At 40.0% G+C, this 18,028-nt stretch overlaps 1 protein-coding gene and 1 non-coding gene across 2 annotated transcripts; both read right to left on the bottom strand.

Moving 5' to 3' along the window:
- Positions 1–642: 642 nt before the first annotated feature.
- On the bottom strand, positions 643–1,693 carry LOC121260066. Its single transcript, XM_041161923.1, has 2 exons — positions 1,364–1,693; positions 643–1,245 (listed from the first exon to the last, which is right to left on the bottom strand). The coding sequence occupies exons 1-2, from the start codon at positions 1,691–1,693 to the stop codon at positions 643–645; spliced, it is 933 nt and encodes a 310-aa protein (XP_041017857.1).
- A 6,987-nt stretch (positions 1,694–8,680) lies between these two features.
- LOC121261783 lies at positions 8,681–8,818 on the bottom strand. Its single transcript, XR_005940003.1, has one exon. It is a non-coding gene; the product is annotated as a small nucleolar RNA Z247 (small nucleolar RNA).
- Between the last annotated feature and the right edge of the window lie 9,210 nt (positions 8,819–18,028).

Genomic DNA, 18,028 nt, shown 5'->3' on the forward strand with positions numbered 1-18,028 from the left:
ATATATTTGTTTCAGTTATTAACATCAAAACTGTCTGGCTTAACCACGATATTGATGTTTCTCATATTTAACATCAGAACTGTTTGGGGTCTCCTTCCATCCATTCTTTCAAGTGAATATCAAAGGGTTGATACAATAAACAACAGAAACAAAGCATTTTGGAGAAGAACAATAACCTTTTTTGGAAGGCAACCTCTACCTTTGATGTAATTTTATGCCTTTGAGAAGTGTTGATGACGTGGAAAACCTACAGCTGCCCGTTGGGCAGAGAACCAGAAAAGTCAGATACCAAAATGTACATATCATCTAAGCCAATTTCTCACTATGTATTTCAGAAATCAATTCAAGATGCATGAAATAACAAGATATAAACAAACTCTAATAACATTAACAAATTGATTCAGAATTTTGTGGATCTAACTAACACATAACACAATACTCTTAATATAAAAAGATGGTTTCTGAGACATCACAACTGGAATGAAATAATAAAAACATGGACATCTTCCAAAGATGTCTATGAAACCTACAAATGTTAACAACAACGAAGGACACATAGAAAAACATATTACATAACGCCAATGAAAAATTACAACTCAACAAAGCAACTAATGAAGTTCTAATGCACAAGCTAGTGTCCAATCAACTATGCATAGCCCACGCTCGCCTATGGACATCATCCATTACCAAAAATCCTTGTTGTGCAAGGGGGTTCATTAACCGATCAAACGCACGGGAGAAAATATCGTCAGGCAGTGGGGGCTGAAGTGCCTGTAACAAGGCCACACAGTGTGAAAAAGCATCGAAACCGTCATCACTATCCATGCAATGTGTGGATCCTCTACTACGTTTTTCCCCTGACGCTTCCCCTCTCCCCTCATAACACTTTCGGCGTGCCTCATAGGAACGCGTGATCGCATCAACCATGTTCGATATCTTCTCGTCGTGCTGGTTCTTTTGCCCTCCCTTCTGACGCCGTCGGGAAGAGCAACTCAATGGTGTCCCCATGTCCATGGAAAATTGCGACGGGCCATCAAAGACAAAATCCCGACTGGCTTGGGTGCCAAGTGCCGGGCCCCGACGCTGCATCTCAGCGTCAAGACGCTCCTCCTCATCCGAAGATGGTGGTGGTTGGGTGGACGCGTGGTGGAGTGTGCCCGTTGCTACAGCAGCGCCAAAAATGGTACAGAGGTCTGCATATCGTGGGCAACCTGAGGTACGAAACTTCTTTACTTGTGGCTTGGCCTTGACAAAGAAATTTAAATTCAATATATTAGGGAGTGATTAAGGCAGGAAAAAGTGATAATGAATAAAGTGACTATTGCAAACAGTGGAAAATATGGCGTCGTTAGAGATTCGTTACCCTAATGGCATTTGCCCAGTGTTCGTCACTCCCTAGAACCGTTTTGGTATCGGGGTCCCATCCCATACCAGTTTGGTGCATGAGGTCTGTGAAAAGTCGTTGCATCATCTTAAGCCGATGTATTTTCCCCTTGATTTGACTCGCATCGTACGTCTTTACGCCCACAGCCGTAAGACGTGCAGCATAGGAAGCATGGTCCCTAGAAGTGATCCTCCCAGCCCTCAGTGCACCATTAAGGGCGTCAGCTAACATCATGTCAATGAAGACGTCCTCCATTCCATCCACCCATATTTCCCGATCAACGTGTGAAATATCGGCATCGGGGTCCATGTGAAAATGCTAATAATATGATATGAAATCCAAAGATGTTTATATCATACGTGGCTAAATAAATGATAAATGAAATCCAAATTCTTTTATTTAGAAGTGGGCCATACCTGTCGAGGGTATGGTACTCGAGAGGAGCGTAGGTAGTAACGCTAACAAATAAAAAATATTGTTAAAAACAGTTTGTTGGCAACATGAAATCCAAATAAATCTGTGTTGTAAATTTTTTCACGTGATCACATACCAGCGTGAGATTAATTACCTACATCATCAATGAAGATGTTGTATAATGTTATTTTTCTGGGCAGAGACTTAGTAATTATTAGCAAGCATGAATGACACAAACTGCATATATGCAGGAAATGCAATTAATTTGTAATAGTGTCATGTGGGGGGTTGAAATTGCAAGGAAGTGAAAAAAAAAGAATTATAGTCTGAAAATTAACTGACCAATCGTTGTCCACTGCTTCGTAAATCATACCACAGATCATAAATGTTTGAAAAAAAAACCAACCATTTCGCTTGGTGAGATATATATATATACATATATATATATGTATATATATATATATGTATGTATATATATGGTGGGCTGTGAGATGTCTGGGATGGACTTGATGATCGTTGGACACATCTTACATTAAGGGCTCGGCAGCCCAGTTCCAATTGAAGGGAACACGAGGGGTTATTTGGATAAAAAATAACATCTCAACTCATTTCATTTACTTATTAAAAAATTTTCAACCTTTTATACAAAATATGACAAGTACAAGATAGGCATGAATGCACTGAAGGACGAATTAGTGAAGCTGGATTTGTTCAATATGTAAGTTATTTTTATTTTTATTTATTTATTTGATTGCCTAATAATCTAATCTATGGGATTGTTCAAGTGCTATGCTAGAAACCTTTGAATTTATCATTTGCATAGAACAAGGGAACCGAAGCAAATAAATGAAAAAAAGAAAAGCACATTCAATTGGTGATGTTAACTTTCATGGTATCCAAACACTTTCCTAGAGCAGTAACCTCTGTTATTTTTTTTCTTTAGTTCCTACTCCTATATATATCTCTCTAATCTTATAGGTGGATGCTGGGAAAGGAGCTGGAAACTTGATTGACCAGTGGGGACGTAGAGGACCAGTTGAGTGAAGGGGTATTATCAGTTTCCAGCTCAAGAAGGTGCTAAATTTTAGACTTTACATTCAGGCAGAACTGGATCAGATCTTTGCTTGTGCTTATTTGACAAATCAGCCTTTCATTTTCTAACATTCCATTGTAATTTTGTTTAAATAACCGCAATACTATAGTTTTTTTACTCAAAGATGATCAGATTTGGATAATATAATACATATTGGAGATGTGATAAAGTTTCAGCCTTTTTTTTTATGCTTTCCGAAATGGGTATGTATATAGGACTGATTCCAGGCCTATATGCACCCATTTAAGTCCCAATCAATCATTCACAATGATTAAATGGCAGCCAAACTTTCAATTAAAAGCTGGGTTCATACTTGTAGTTTTAGGTAGTTTCCAGCTCTTCAATTTCCTTTCTCCACTAGAAATTTCTGTCAATGTGAGTTTCATCTAGAACTAGTTGATGCAAGTTACCTTCACTTTTTTTCATCTAATATGAATATCATGCTAAAATCCCAAATCCACCGAGAATTCTTCTCAGATAAACCAGATGGATGAAAACTCAACTACGAAACCTTATGAATTTCAGCTATTCAGCTCTCAATGATACAAATATGATCAATCCGCTTACATGTTGCCCATAATTTTGATGACCTATGAATGATTATACTTCTTAAAAAATCAAAACCAGATAACCTTTCACAACATTGTACTTCCATTCTTCCTTCTCCTATGAATTTGTTTTTCTCCAGAGGAAAACAAATTCATAGGGATCGCCAAATTGTCATCAAAACAGGCACATGAAAGTAGAATCTAGAGGATTCCAATTAACTTGACACCTCCCTCCGCTCCAATCCCACCAACCAATAATATTTTTTTTCCAATTCCTGGTCCAACAAATCTGCCAATAACTGTATTTTTGCTAAATTATTTTGGTATTTGGTGGTCATCAAGTTTTTTAATGCAAATATTAAAGACATGCCGATTGGTAATAGGGTTTTTATCTGCCCATCAGTTGGTCAGTGATATGTGTTCATCCCTTTTAAATTCAAACACACAACAGAGTCCATTCAAACCCAAAACATCCAACAACCACTAATCGATCCACAACCACAGACAAATCAGTCCAATGCATAGTTAAGGGATATGAAATTTCGATATTTGCAAAAATTATTCATATAAAAAAACAAATATTAGAGGGTTCTTTTCACAATACCTGGTATGACCTCGTTGTCGGACCCGTGCTGCCCTTGGAGAGGATGGTGAGGGAGCGTTTATGGCAGTTGTTTTTGAGAGATAAACCGGGGTTGCAGCACCTAACCGTGGTCGATGAGCGGGGGGTTTCGGCAGCTTTCGGCATTTTCGTATATGTAGGCTGCTTCGAGAAATTTCAAGGGGAGAAGAAGACTTCGCAGCAATCACAATCGTGATGGGTAGGGGAACAGGGGAGATTCGCACGGCAAGAACCACATAGGTTCTGAACCATTGTGTCGATATCAATTCAAGATGAGCTTTTCTCGGGATGTCGTTTGGAAGGAAATCTGAATGGCGAGGTGTAAGATGGCAGCGGAGGGATGCACCAGAATCAGATCTTCCCGAGAGAGATGGAATCGAAATCTTGTGCGATGGGATGGCTTGGTGAAAGAAGATTCGCACTGCTCTTCAAGTCGAAATGGGACTTAGGGAGAGAGGAGACAGACTGCAAGATTCGCACGGTGGAAAGCAGCGAACAGTGCTGAGTGAAGGGAGAGAACTACTGAGATGAAATGTTGGGATAAAATTATGTTTGTTTTCGGAAACTATCTAACCGTACGAAAACTGGTTTTAAGGTTTTCAAAGTTTTGGGTGTATCTTTGAAAACAAACGGGGCCTTAAAAGATTGGTCACCCTGTTGGATGATTTAGTTTAGTTTCTTGATTGCACTAGCTCAGCTGGGTTTAGACTTTAAAGAAATAATGACAATATTGCAAATGTTGTAATCTCCCTCAATCTCGAGTGGAGTAATTGTATTCATGTATATATAGAATTACAGGAGTTGACTATACAGCTGGAGCTTAACAAGCAAACAAGGAAAGTATTAACCGAGAGATATGAAGGCTGCAATTACGGGAGCTGGTCTGGTGTAGGAGGATGAGGCATATTAGTAGCTGAATCCATAGTTGCCTTATTATCCCCCTTCAAGTTGAGCGGGAGGGATCGGACGCACAACTTGGCACGAAGAACTTGAAATCGGCAGTGGGCAAAGGTTTCGTTAGTGCATCCACAATTTGGGACTCGCTAGGTAGGAACTGAACATCGAGAGCCCGTTTCTAAACTTGTTTGCGGACAAAGTGATAATCGATCTCAACATGCTTGGTACCTGCATGGAGAACTGGATTAGTTGACAAAAATGTTGCTCCAAGATTATCACACCAGAGTCGTGGACACTTAGTAGAGAAAATTCCCAGCTCATGTAAAAGAGATTTAATCCATAGTAATTCTAATGTAGCATTCGCAAGTGCTTTATACTCAGACTCGGTACTCGACCTGGCCACGGTTGGTTGTTTCTTTGAACTCTAGGAAATTAAGGACTGACCAAGGAAGACACAATAACCCCCTGTGGATTTTCTGTCATCGAGGCTCCTGGCCCAATCGGCATCAGAGAAAATCGAGAGTTGGAACGAGGGACTTGGGCGAAGCAACAACCCAAAATCGACAATCTCCCGAAGATAACACAAGATGCGTTTTACAGCAGCCCAATGTTTATCTATGGGTTTGTGCATGAATTGGCACACCTTGTTGACAGAGAATGCTATGCCGGGACGTGTAAGAGAGAGGTATTGAAGAGCTCCAACAACACTCCTATAAAGACTAGAATAAGAAAAATTTGCACCATCAAATAAAGAGAGGTGGGAGCTGGTCCACATAGGAGATGGCATCGCCTTAGCATTCGACATGTTGGTTCGAGATAATAAATCAAGAACATATCATTTTTGACTCAGCAAGTGTCCATCAGGTGTAGGAACAACTTCAATACCAAGGAAGAAGTGGGGGGGGCCGAGATCCTTGACAGCAAACTCAACAATGAGAAATTGAATCAGAGAAGTAACTGCAGCTTGAAAGGACCCTGTGATAAGCATGTCATCCACATACACAAGAACAAAAAGTCATACACCACAAGAATTAAAAATAAAGAGGGAAGTATCTGATTTGGAATTAAGAAAACCATAATCAAGCAACTTGGAACTCAAGCGGGCATACCACGCATAGGGCGCTTGTTTTAGACCATACAGTGCCTTTTTGAGACGACAAACATGATGAGGGAATTGTTTATCCACATGCCCAGTCGGTTGTGTCATAAAAACTGTCTCATTCAAGAAGCCATGTAGGAATGCATTTGATATGTCAATCTGGTGGATGGGCCATTGCTAAGAAACAGCAAACGTAAGAAGCAAGCGAATGGTGGTTGGCTTGATCACCGGGACTGAAGATATCCCCATAATCAATCCCCAGTTGTTGATGATAGCCCTTAGTTACAAGCCATGCCTTGTAACTAATTGGCTTGCCACTGGAATCTCGTTTAACATAGTAGACCCATTTGTTGCCAACTAAATTCATACCCTATTGATAAGGAACAAGCTACCAAGTATCATTTTGTATAAGTGCAGAGTATTCAGCAGCCATGGCAGTTCTCCAAGGTTCATAAGTAACAGCACGTGAATAACATCCTGGATCATCAGGAACTGGACTCAAGTTGGCCATAAAGGTCTGTGGTGCAGGGGATTCATAAAAAAAAAATTTATGTTTGACAATGTTGTTCTGGCTGCATGTATGCATAGGATGAAAGCGTGTGAGAGGAGCACCTACTGCGGGAGGGTGATCAGAAGATGGGCTGGCAGAAGGTGTATTTTCGACGTGATCGACAGAGAGACTAGCAGACAAAGAGGTCTCGGCATGATCAATGGAAACAGAGTTGTCTGACAAGTGACGTTGGCATGAATATATGGGAACAATTATTGGCGTGATCTACAGATGGACTAGAATCGGGTAAAGCCAAATTTGTAGAAGTAGATGGGAAGTGAGACGAGTGTGCGGGATTAATGGGAGAAGATGTCGATAATGAGGATGAGGAATTTTCTTGAAGTGGAGTGACATATGGACGTGAAGGCACTAGACTCGTGGGGGCCAAAGTGGGCACCGACTGAGGAGATATGTAAGGTAAGGGAGAGACAAGTGGTGCCCTATGGGGAAAGCTATGTGCATGAGGGAGTATTGAGAGGGACGAGTGAGATTGACCAACTGAAAAGGGAAAGTGATTCTCGTAAAAAACCACATGCCGTGAGACATAGGTTTTTCCAGTAGACATGTCCAAGCACTAGTAACCACTGTGATTTTTACTAACACCAAGAAAAATGCATTTTTTAGAGCGGAAGTCAATTTTGTGGCGGTTGTATGGGCGGAGATATGGCCAACATGCATAGCCGAACGCACGTAATATAGAGTAGTCAGGTCTTTTGTTGAACAATTTTTCAAAAACGGACAGTTTATGCAATGGTGATGTTGGTAAACGATTAAGAATAAAGGTGGTCATGAAGAATGCATCATCCCATATAAGGTGTGAACAGAAGAATGAGATAAGAGAGAAAGACCACTCTCAACTATATGTCGAAGCTTGCATTCAACCATCCCATTTTCTTGGGAAGTATGGGGCAAGAAATCCGATGGGTGATGTCGTGTTGGCTAAAGAAGGTGTGGAATGTGCCAAATTCTCCACCCCAATCCGTTTGAACACATTTGATTTTGTGGTTTAATAAACGTTCAATGTGTTTTTGGAAAGAGATGAAAACTGGAAAAACTGATGATTTTGTAGGAATTGGAAAAACCCACGTATATTTGCTGAAATGATCAACAAAAGAAATGTAGTATTTATTGCCACTTTTAGACATTACAGAAGAAGGGTCCCATACATCAGAAAAGATTAAATCTTGTGGACCATTTGACACATGACTAGAATGTGAAAAAGGAAGACGATGACTCTTGCCTTGTTAGCAAGAGTTGCAAACCCCTGGAACTTTATTTGAGGAAACTGGAAGGGACGCCTTGGACGTGAGTTGCTTGACAGTTTTGAAGGAAGCATGGCCAAGACGAGAGTGCCATCCAAAGGAACACGCTGACAAGAGTAAGCTTGTGGTGTACGAGGCGGATATAAAGGATAGAGACCACCCTCAGTTTTTCTGCGGAACAGGAGCTTCTTGGTGCATTCGTCCTTCACAGAAAAATACCCAGACATGAAATTCAATAAAAACATTATTATCTACCATAAACTGACTCACAGACACAAGATCTTTTTAATATGAGGCACATGCAAAATGGACTTCAACTTAAAGGTAGAGTTGTCAAGAGAAAGTTGAGAGGAACGAATATGATTAATAGGCAAACATGCGCCATCCCCAACTTGGATGGTATCTGTTCTGTGGAATGGTTCAACGCCAAGATTTAAATTTTGAAAATCATTGTTTAGGTGATGCGTGGCGCTGGTGTCAGTGTACCAGTTTGGATCATTGGATGTTTGTGGATGAGCCACAAAAGCTTGCATAGGTGGCTGGGTACCCTGATAAGATAAGTCAAGTCGATGATAACACTGCACTACATTATGGCCACCTTTGCCACACAGTTGACAAATAAGGCGTGATCCTTATCTAGAAAAATTGCCTTGTGACCCGCGACCTCAGCCACGGTTGTGCCTACCTCGACTATTTTGGAAGGATCGTTGAGGGGTCCTTCCACCATGGTCACGTGAATGATCATTTCATGTGGCTACATTTGCTGACCCAATGGCTATATCAAGAGCAGAATTTTGCCGCTCAAGCTTGAGTTCAAAGCTTAACAGATGAGCATATGCATCTTCAAGAGAAAATTGATCAACTCTAGTGGAAATAGAAGTGACAATGGGGTTATAGGACGAGTCAAGACTAGCAAGAATATATGTGAGGAATTCAGAATCACAAAGTGGCTCACCAAGTGCTGCTAATGTATCAGCAGAGGTCTTAACACGCTGGTAGTATTCGGACATGGACATGCTGCCCTTCTTGAGAGTGGATAATTCAAGGTGTATGCCTACCACTCGTGCTCATGCATGGTTGGAAAACATGCGCTCAAGAGCACACCAAACATCCTTGGATGTTTCAAGGCCCCCCATGTGGGTGATAATTGATTCCGAGAGAGAAGACATGAGGGCACCAAGGATTACCTGATCCTGGTTGCACCATTGAGAAAATTCTGGATTGGGAATAGTTTGGATTGTGTCATCTTCTTTGGAAGTAATATGAATTGTTGGTGGAGGACATGAGATTGTTCCATCAACATAGCCAATCAATTGTTGGCCTCTGAGATATGGCAGAATCTGTGCGCGCCATAGAAGGAAGTTATCCTTAGTGAGTTTGATGGTAACAAGGTTTTGTAGGCTAAGTGGGGTAGAAAGAGACATCGTTTGGAAAAAAAAATGGAGGATGTCGAGTGAGTGACTAGCTAAGATGGTAGTGGATGCTGTGGGAGCAGGATTCTCTTAGACGTTTGTCTTTTGGCTCTGTGATACCATAAAGAAATAATGACAGTATTGCAAATGTTGTAATCTCCCTCAATATCAAGTGGAGTAATTGTATTCATGTATATATAGAATTACAAGAGTTGACTATACAGCTGAAGCTTAACAAGCAAATAAGGAAAGTAGTAACAGAGAGATATGAAGGCTGCAATTATGGGAGCTAGTCTGGTGCAGGAGGATGAGGCATATCAGTAGCCGGATCCATAGTAGCCTTATTAGATTTAGACCTATTTTAATATCTAAAAACCCAACTCTCAAATCACTAAATTAATTTCAACTTAAAACTCAGAGCTCTGCAAATCTCTGAGAATTCTGACTCCGTCCGACCTCCGCTCTGATTCTGACTCCGACGGAGTCGAGTGGTCGAAAATTGGAGTCAGAATCGGAGTGGCTTTGAAACTTTAAACGGAGCTAGAGTCAGAGTTTGGAGTCTAGGGGGACTCTGAATTCGGCCTCTGAACTCCAAAAGCTTTAAACAAATGCAGATGTATCTGTGTTTTTTTTATTCCTAACTTAAACGACGGCGTTCCATTTAAGTAGGAATGATGTCATTTTGCTACGTAAAGAAGAAGGCGTCGTTGCCTTTCTTCTTTCCTCTCAGTTCTCACCGTGAGTTCCTCTTCCTCTAGTACAGTGTAGCGGTAGATTTCTTCACGCCGCAATGTCGCACCACCATTTGCCTTAATTACGCCTTCACACCGTTGTCACAGCATCAATTGCTAATTAGTAATTTTAGGATTTTCATTTTCAATTTAGGAATTATATACTGTTATATATTGATAATTGCCGAGGCCTGCACATTGATTATTGCAAGACCTCCACTTTCTAATGTTATCTTGATGTTGCATTGATTTTACCATAAATCTCTTTTGAACATAACTTTATTTACGCAAGTATGTAACAGAGTATGATCAAATCAGAGGCACCTTAGTCCTTCGTCTTTGAGCACAATAATTTTGTAGTTCTTAAAGGCACATTATTATATCGTAAATAAGGTTCTATCTTTCTCATGAAGCTTTAAAGACGGTACTTGCAATTTAAATGTTGGGATAAATTCAAAATCAGATCTTTATGAGCAGTGTTTTTCTCAACTTAGTTTCATTGAATTATCTAGTTGTTTTAGTTTACTTTTGTTGTGTTGTTGAATATGGACGTGAGCTTCTGATTGATTTGCTCGTATTGTGCCATCCATCAGAAAAACTAGGAGGAGATGAATGAATTGTAATTAATTGCAAATTTTATTTTTTGAATTGATCCTTGAATATTTGGATATCAAGCTAGCTAGCTTCATGTTTAGTTAATTTATTTTAAGATTACATTTCTTTTTATGGGTGGCCTTGGTCGACCACCCATGATGAATGGTCAGATTAGGTCGCCAGCCTTCATGATCAGTGGCTATCACTAATTTAGAGTGGCGCCCTGGGCTCCAAGCAAGTGGATCGGTCGGTTCCTGTCAACACACACTTCAATCAGTTCTCTAGTGAAATGAATTTTGATTGAAACATGTTTGGTTCTGAGGGGATATGTCGTCGGTTGTTACATTAATAGCTTTCATGTATTGCCTTTTACTATGGCTTCTAGCTAGTCATATTTTTCTTCTAATTAACATGTGACCAACTTAATTACTCTTGCATGCGTATTATATTTTTCCATTAATCATGCTCGTGCAAAAATATATTATCAAACGTACTCATGTAGCTTTTATATATATTGACCTATACATGATGACATGAATCACATTAGAGGCCGAGAGAGAATATCCAACTTCAAACATTAAACAGGTTCAATCGATCGCTATATATTATAGTGCATGGGAATCTGTTTCTTAGATTATTCCTTATGTTTTTTTTTTTTTATGAGGAGTTAATGATTATTTCATCACCATCTTCTAAATACCTTAATGTTTTCATAAGAATCCATCTTTCAAGAAAAATATATTTGCAACCAAGCTGTTAAAAATGGAAGAGAAGTATAATATTTGCATCGTCTTATTTGATTTGAGTACATTTTTACAAATAAATAGAGTTGTATGGAAACATGTACATATGGTAAGTGGACTAATTTAGACTAATGCCTAGAATTAAGGTGATTGCTGATTTTCTGGAGGCTAAGTATATGGAAAGATATAGCTATCAATACTCCCCCTTAAGTTGGTACATGTAGATCCGTAATGCCCAACTTGCATGAGAAATGGTGGAAAAGATCTTGACCTAAATCTTTGGTGAAGATGTCGGCAACTTGTTCTTTTGAAGAAGTATGAACGGCTGTGAGAAGTCCCGAGCGAATCTTATCACGAATAATGTGGCAATCAATCTCAATATGTTTGGTACGCTTATGAAACACTGGATTGTGTGCAATATAGAGTGCAGATTGATTGTCACAATGTAAGGTGAAGGGATCAGTATGCGGAATGCCAAGGTCAGTGAGAAGTTGCTTCAACCAGGTGAGTTCACATGTGGTGACTGTCATAGTGCAATATTCAACTTCAGAGGAAGAGCGAGCCACGATAGTCTATTTCTTTGTATGCCATGATATCGTCCTGGAACCTAACTGAATGAAGTAGGCGGTGGTGGAGCGACAAGTGGTGGGACAGCTGGCCCAATCAGAATCAGTATATGCTGTGACATGTAAATTGCTAGAGGAAGAAAAGAAAATGTCTTGGCCTGGACTGCCTTTGATGTAACGAAAAGTAAGGGTAGCTGCAGTCATGTGAGGAGCGCGAGGAGCATGCATGAATTGACTGAGAATATTTACTGCATAAACAATGTCAGGTCGAGTGATGGTGAGATAGATGAGGTGGCCAACAAGACGTCGATAAGTGCTAGGATCGGGAAGAAGGTTGCCATCTTCATTGCTGAGCTTCAAGTGTTGTTCCATAGGAAAAGGAGTAGTCCGGGCACCAAGTTGTCCGCTGTCGAAAAGAATGTCAAGAGCATATTTGCGTTGATTAAGAAAGATACATTTGGGAGAACGAGCAACTTCGAGTCTAAGAAAATATTTCAGAGAACCAAGGTCTTTCGTTTTGAAGTGAGTAGAGAGAACTCTTTTGAAAACCTCGATATGAGAAAGGTCGTTTCCAGCAACCAAGATATCATCAACATAAACAAGGACAAGAGTGATACTGGTGTGAGTGAAAAGGGTGAATAAAGAATGATCCGCCTGAGACTGATGAAAACCTACATCAAGAAGCACAATGGTTAGTTTAAAAAACCAGTTGCGGGAGGCCTGTTTGAGACTGTAGAGTGATTTTCTGAGCCGACAGACACAAGTCTCTCCCTTTATGCAATATCCGGGGGGCGGGGTCATGTGTACTTCTTCATCAAGGTCACCATGTAAGAAAGCATTGTTGACATCAAGTTGGTGAATAATCCATTGTTTTGTAGCAGCAACAGCCAACAAGCACCGAACAGTAGTCATTTTGGCGACAGGGGCAAAAGTCTCATGATAGTCAAGGCCTTCAACCTGAGTGTAGCCCTTAGTTACAAGTCACGCTTTATAGCGTTTGATGGAGCCATCCGCTTTAAGCTTAGTTTTGAATACCCACTTACAACCAATGGGCTTTTTGTCAGGAGGGAGTGGTTGAAGTGTCCAAGTAGAATTATCCTCAAGGGCACGGATTTCAGCAGCCATGACCTCTCGCCAATGAGAATGAGGAAGAGCATCAGAGTAACAGGAGGGTTCAACAGAAGCAGTGAGAGCAGTTAAGAAGGTAAGGTGAGAAGGTGAGAAACGTGAATAAGAAAGAAAAACAGATAAAGGATGAGCAATACCTGAGGTTCGTGCAGCGGGTGAGGATGTTGTGGGCTCCGTGGGAAGGGTCAGACAGACATAGTCTTGGAGGTAGGTAGGGCGAGTAGTGGGGCGGCGAGGGCGAATAGAGGGAGGTGGTGGTGTAGGAGGTGAAGTTCCTGGAGGACTAAGGGAAGAAGAGGGAAGAGAGGTGGGTGGTAAAAGAGAATCAGGGACAGGAAGGGAAATGATGGGTGGAGAGAGAAGAGGTGAGTGAGATATGTATTGAAAATGAAATTGTTGTTCGTGGAAAGTAATGTCGCGGGAGTAGAAAATGGCTTGTGTGTCAAGATTGTAGAGTTTGTAAGCCTTGTGAGTGCTAAGGTAGCCTAGGAAGACACATTTAGAGGCATGATGAGAGAAGTTATCACGATGAGCGTGTAGAGTTTGTGTGTAACAGAGACAACCGAACACACGAAGATGGTCATAAGTGGGTGTTTTATTGAAGAGGATCTCAAAAGGGGATTTATTTTGGAGGTGACGACTTGGAGTATGATTGATAAGATATGCAGCAGTGAGAACATAGTCACCCCAAAATTTTAAAGGCAAATGGGCCTGAAAACGGAGACTATGAGCAATATTGAGAAAGTGTCGATGTTTACGTTCCGCAACACCATTTTGTTGCGGAGTTTCAAAACAGGTACGTTCATGAATAATGCCATGATCATGAAGGTAGGATTGAAATTTGTGAGAGAGAAATTCTTTTCCATTATCAGTTCGAATGATTTTAATATTCGTATTGAATTGATTCCGGACGAGAGCAAAAAAATGCATAAGATGGGTGTAGGCTTCAGATTTATAATGCATAAGATATATCCAAGTAGTGCGAGAAAAATCATCAACTATGATGAGAAGATAATGAGCCCCACATATGGAGGATGTATGATAACCTCCCCAAATATCACAAAAAATACGATTAAATGAAAAAGTACTTTTATTAGCATGAGAAGGAAAAGTTAATTTCGTGTGCTTTGAACGAGCACAAATTTTACAATCAGAAATAACACAAGAATTATTAAAAATGCTGGGAATGATGAAACTAGAAGGGTGACCTAGGCGTTGGTGCCACATGATTTTATTGGCAGTAGGTTGTGCAGAGAGAGCAAGGATGGGATTGGGACAGTACACGTAAAACCCATTGCAAAAATCATCTGCTCCAATCGGCCTCATCAAGTGTGGGTCCTGAAATAGACAATTGGTAGAAGAAAAGGAGACAACACAGGAATTATTAGTGGTGAGTTGAGGGACAAATAACAAATTAACAGAAAATTGAGGGATATAAAGGACATTATGTAAAATGAGGGTGGGGGATAAGATGCAAGTGCCGATGGCTTCAATAGAAATGGTCTAGCCTGTGAGTAATCGAACCATTCTTTCAGAAGATGGGTTGTGTAGAGTGGAAAAGGAGGCGCGACAGTGACACATGTGGTCACTGGCGCCACTATCTACCACCCAATCACGGTGGGGATCAAAAGAAACAGAGAGAGGAGTAATATTACCAACAAAATGGGCAGAGGACGTGGAAGGATTGAGTAGCTCCATGAATTTCTGGTAGAGATTCGGCGACAATCCAGGAACGAGACTCAAGGTGGAGAGGGAAGCAGAGGCGTGATTGGCAACACTCGTTGGTTTCCCGAGAAGAGATGGGCGAGTCTGAGATGGGCGAGTCTGAGTGCGTGGTTTGCGGCTCGGTGGGTAACCGATCAGTCGCCAGCATCGGTTGCGGAGGTGGCCTTCCTTGCCGCATTCCATGCACTTGAGGGGTGATTTTGAACTAGCAGATGAACGAAGATGGTGGTGGCCGTAGATGCAAGAGCCACTGCTGTTCTTCTTGAAATAAAATGGAGAAAACTTTGGAGATGGAAGGGAGGGGTTCTAGAGCAAGAATCTGGGTTTAGAGAGATGCAAAGGAATCATTGAGTCCAAGTAAGAATTGAAAAACACGTTCATCTTCAGCTTGTTGTTGTAATTGTTTGAGATCCTGGTTGTTCTGTAAATGGTTGAGTTCATCCCAAATTTGTTTAATTTGGTTGTAATATTCATGGACATAATTTGTGGTTTGGTGCAAGGAAGAGAGTTCACGCTTGAGATGATAAATACGGGCGTTGTTGCCGTGACAAAAACGGGAGGTAAGATAAAGCCAAACAGCATGGGGATCATTATGATATTCAAGAAAGTTGGCAATGAAGGGGCTGATGGAGTTCAAAATCCAGGTAAGGACCATGTCCTTGGTTTGGTTCCATTGTTTGTAGTCTGGAGAGCTAGGATCAGGGGTGGGAAGAGAGCCATCGACAAAACTGAGTTTGTTCTTGGCATTGAGTGCGCGGCTCATGGCTTTTTGCCATTTTGGGAAATTATCTCCTGTAAGGAGACCAGAAACAAGAATTAGGCTAGGGGAATCAGAGGGATGGAGGAGATATGGAGAGAGGACAATGGAAGAAGAAGAGGAAGAGGAAGCCGAAGCCATGGAAGGCTCAGGTAGCGTAGGGATCATGTTTAGGCTTATACCATGTTAAAAATGGAAGAGAAGTATAATATTTGCATCCGTCTTATTTGATTTGAGTACATTTTTACAAATAAATAGAGTTACAAGAAACTAAGTATGGAAACATGTACATATGGTAAGTGGACTAATTTAGACTAATGCCTAGAATTAAGGTGATTGCTGATTTTCTGGAGGCTAAGTATATGGAAAGATATCGCTGTCAATACAAGCAAAGGAATAATGCCTCCCAAACATAGTGTTAGTTGGAAGAGTGTCTTCCCCACATACTGTTGCTGCTATAGAAATTAGAACTACTACTCTGTAGTGATGTCTTGGTCTATTGTCACAGTTTCAAGTCAAGAGGTCTCATGCATGCACCAACCATGGCCACCGACACCCACATTCACCTTTTCATATCTTGTAATACAACCCTCAAACATGCCCTCAATCTCCTCTCTTTCCCAATCTTCTGTTCTCTGTAAAAGTAAGAATGTCACAAATCTAGGTGAGATTGGTACTTGTTATTTATAGAAATATTTATTATTTTTTATGATTTATTTTGTAGACCAAAGATTTCTCTTATTAAACATTTACAAATCATGCTCAGAAGAAACTTTTCTTTGAAGCTAGCTACAAAGCATCAAGTCTTGGTTTCTTTCAAATTCATATGGATTAGAAATATAATTCACTTCATACTTTTTACGTACTAATTGTGCTTTGTGAAAGGAAGTCGGAAAAAGAAAAAATAATCATAATATTTAACATCATGCATGCATGGATTTATCCATCTGCCAACTATTATATATATATATATATGTATATAAATATATATATGCAGTACATGTTTTTTGAAACTAATTTTTTGCTTCTAATTTATTTTTTCAACTTCTTTGATCGTGATATGGGTGTTACACCTAGTGGAGACGATCGTCCACAAAGGGATGCAGTGGATGCCAGTGCTCTTGCTCCTACACCGGTGGGTACTTCCACCCCTAGAGCCACATCTAGATCAACTACTTCCTGTGCAAATAGTCGACTTCCAGTAGATATAGAAGATGATGATATGTTCAACGAAGAGGAAGAGATGTCCATTGAGCACAATCGACGACCATGACCTTCTAAAAAAAGGTCATGGACATGAGAACTGTGATACCCTCAACCTCCACTTGGGATGAAACAGAGACTTAGAGCATCGAGATATGTAATACAAGGTTACATACTCCCGTACATGACAGTTAATATGCATTGCATCCTAGTATACAATTAGCAATATGCAATAATCGCAGCGGAAATAAATGTGAAAGTATAACTTATACCAGAATAACTAAAAATATCTCAATTCATTAGTGATCATCAAGTTCAAAGTACCAAATGTAGCATAATCTTAGTACAACTAAGGGTCAAAGTCAAATCGTCCGCTTCATGCATTCTAGAGCATGAAGGACTTGGGCTATATACATAATGATCAAATCTAGTCTCCTCTCAAGGTTCGGCTCCTCCTTAATCAGTCGGATCCAGTACTCCATCTAGCTCTTCCTCCTTGAGACCTAACATAATTTCTACTATTCCGAGTGGAATGATAAGTTAAGCATGAAGAATGATAAATATGAAATGCATGAAATACAGAAAAATGTGTGTGTGTCTCCCATCCAGATTCCTCAACATTTCCAGAAAAACTAAGACATATATTTTCGTTCAGATAACATTTTTATCTCATTTGTCAAAATCATATTTCCATCATAACATTTCATTATTATTAGTAATTCATAATTAATTATAATGTGTGGTATCGCCATAGTTCCCCATATGCACTGTGAGTACCTGCCGGTGACCGTAGTACAATTCACGTTGAAATTACGTTGTCTGCAGACTCGTTATCAATGCATTGGTAATATGACACAATATCATAACATCATAAAGTGTACACCCACCAGTCTTAGGTGTCATAAAAATTTGACTTCGCTCCGGCATTCTTTAAAAAGAATCCATTCGAAACCCGTTGACTTTTTCATCAACTCATGGGTTACCATTCCATTCTTAAACACTCCAAACTAGACAGAGGAGTTTCACTAGGATAATTCTCCATCCTAGCCTTTGGGGTCGTGACAAAAATTATTTTCATACTATGTTTGAAAAATATTTTTCATGATATGTTCATATGTGGCAAGCTTTCATGCAAAAATGACATTTATAGATACAATATGTAAAACTAGTGAAAAATATCACATGTCAAGTAAGTATGCACTTAATGTATCATATAACATGATATTTTATGTTGAAAATGATAATTGAAATATGAATGAAATATTTATCAATAATTCATAAATAATATATCAAGGTGTAA

This window comes from Juglans microcarpa x Juglans regia, chromosome 4D (genome assembly GCF_004785595.1).
Source record: "Juglans microcarpa x Juglans regia isolate MS1-56 chromosome 4D, Jm3101_v1.0, whole genome shotgun sequence".
Classification (NCBI taxonomy): Eukaryota; Viridiplantae; Streptophyta; class Magnoliopsida; order Fagales; family Juglandaceae; genus Juglans; species Juglans microcarpa x Juglans regia.

What these genes read in the sequence shown, in the direction of transcription:
- LOC121260066 (XM_041161923.1), bottom strand. Translation starts at nt 1,693, where the DNA reads ATGGACCCCGATGCCGATATTTCACACGTTGATCGGGAAATATGGGTG. An exon ending in ACTGGGCAAATGCCATTAGG is followed by an intron (nt 1,246 to 1,363) that starts GTAACGAATCTC and finishes TTCTTTGTCAAG; the next exon opens with GCCAAGCCACAAGTAAAGAA.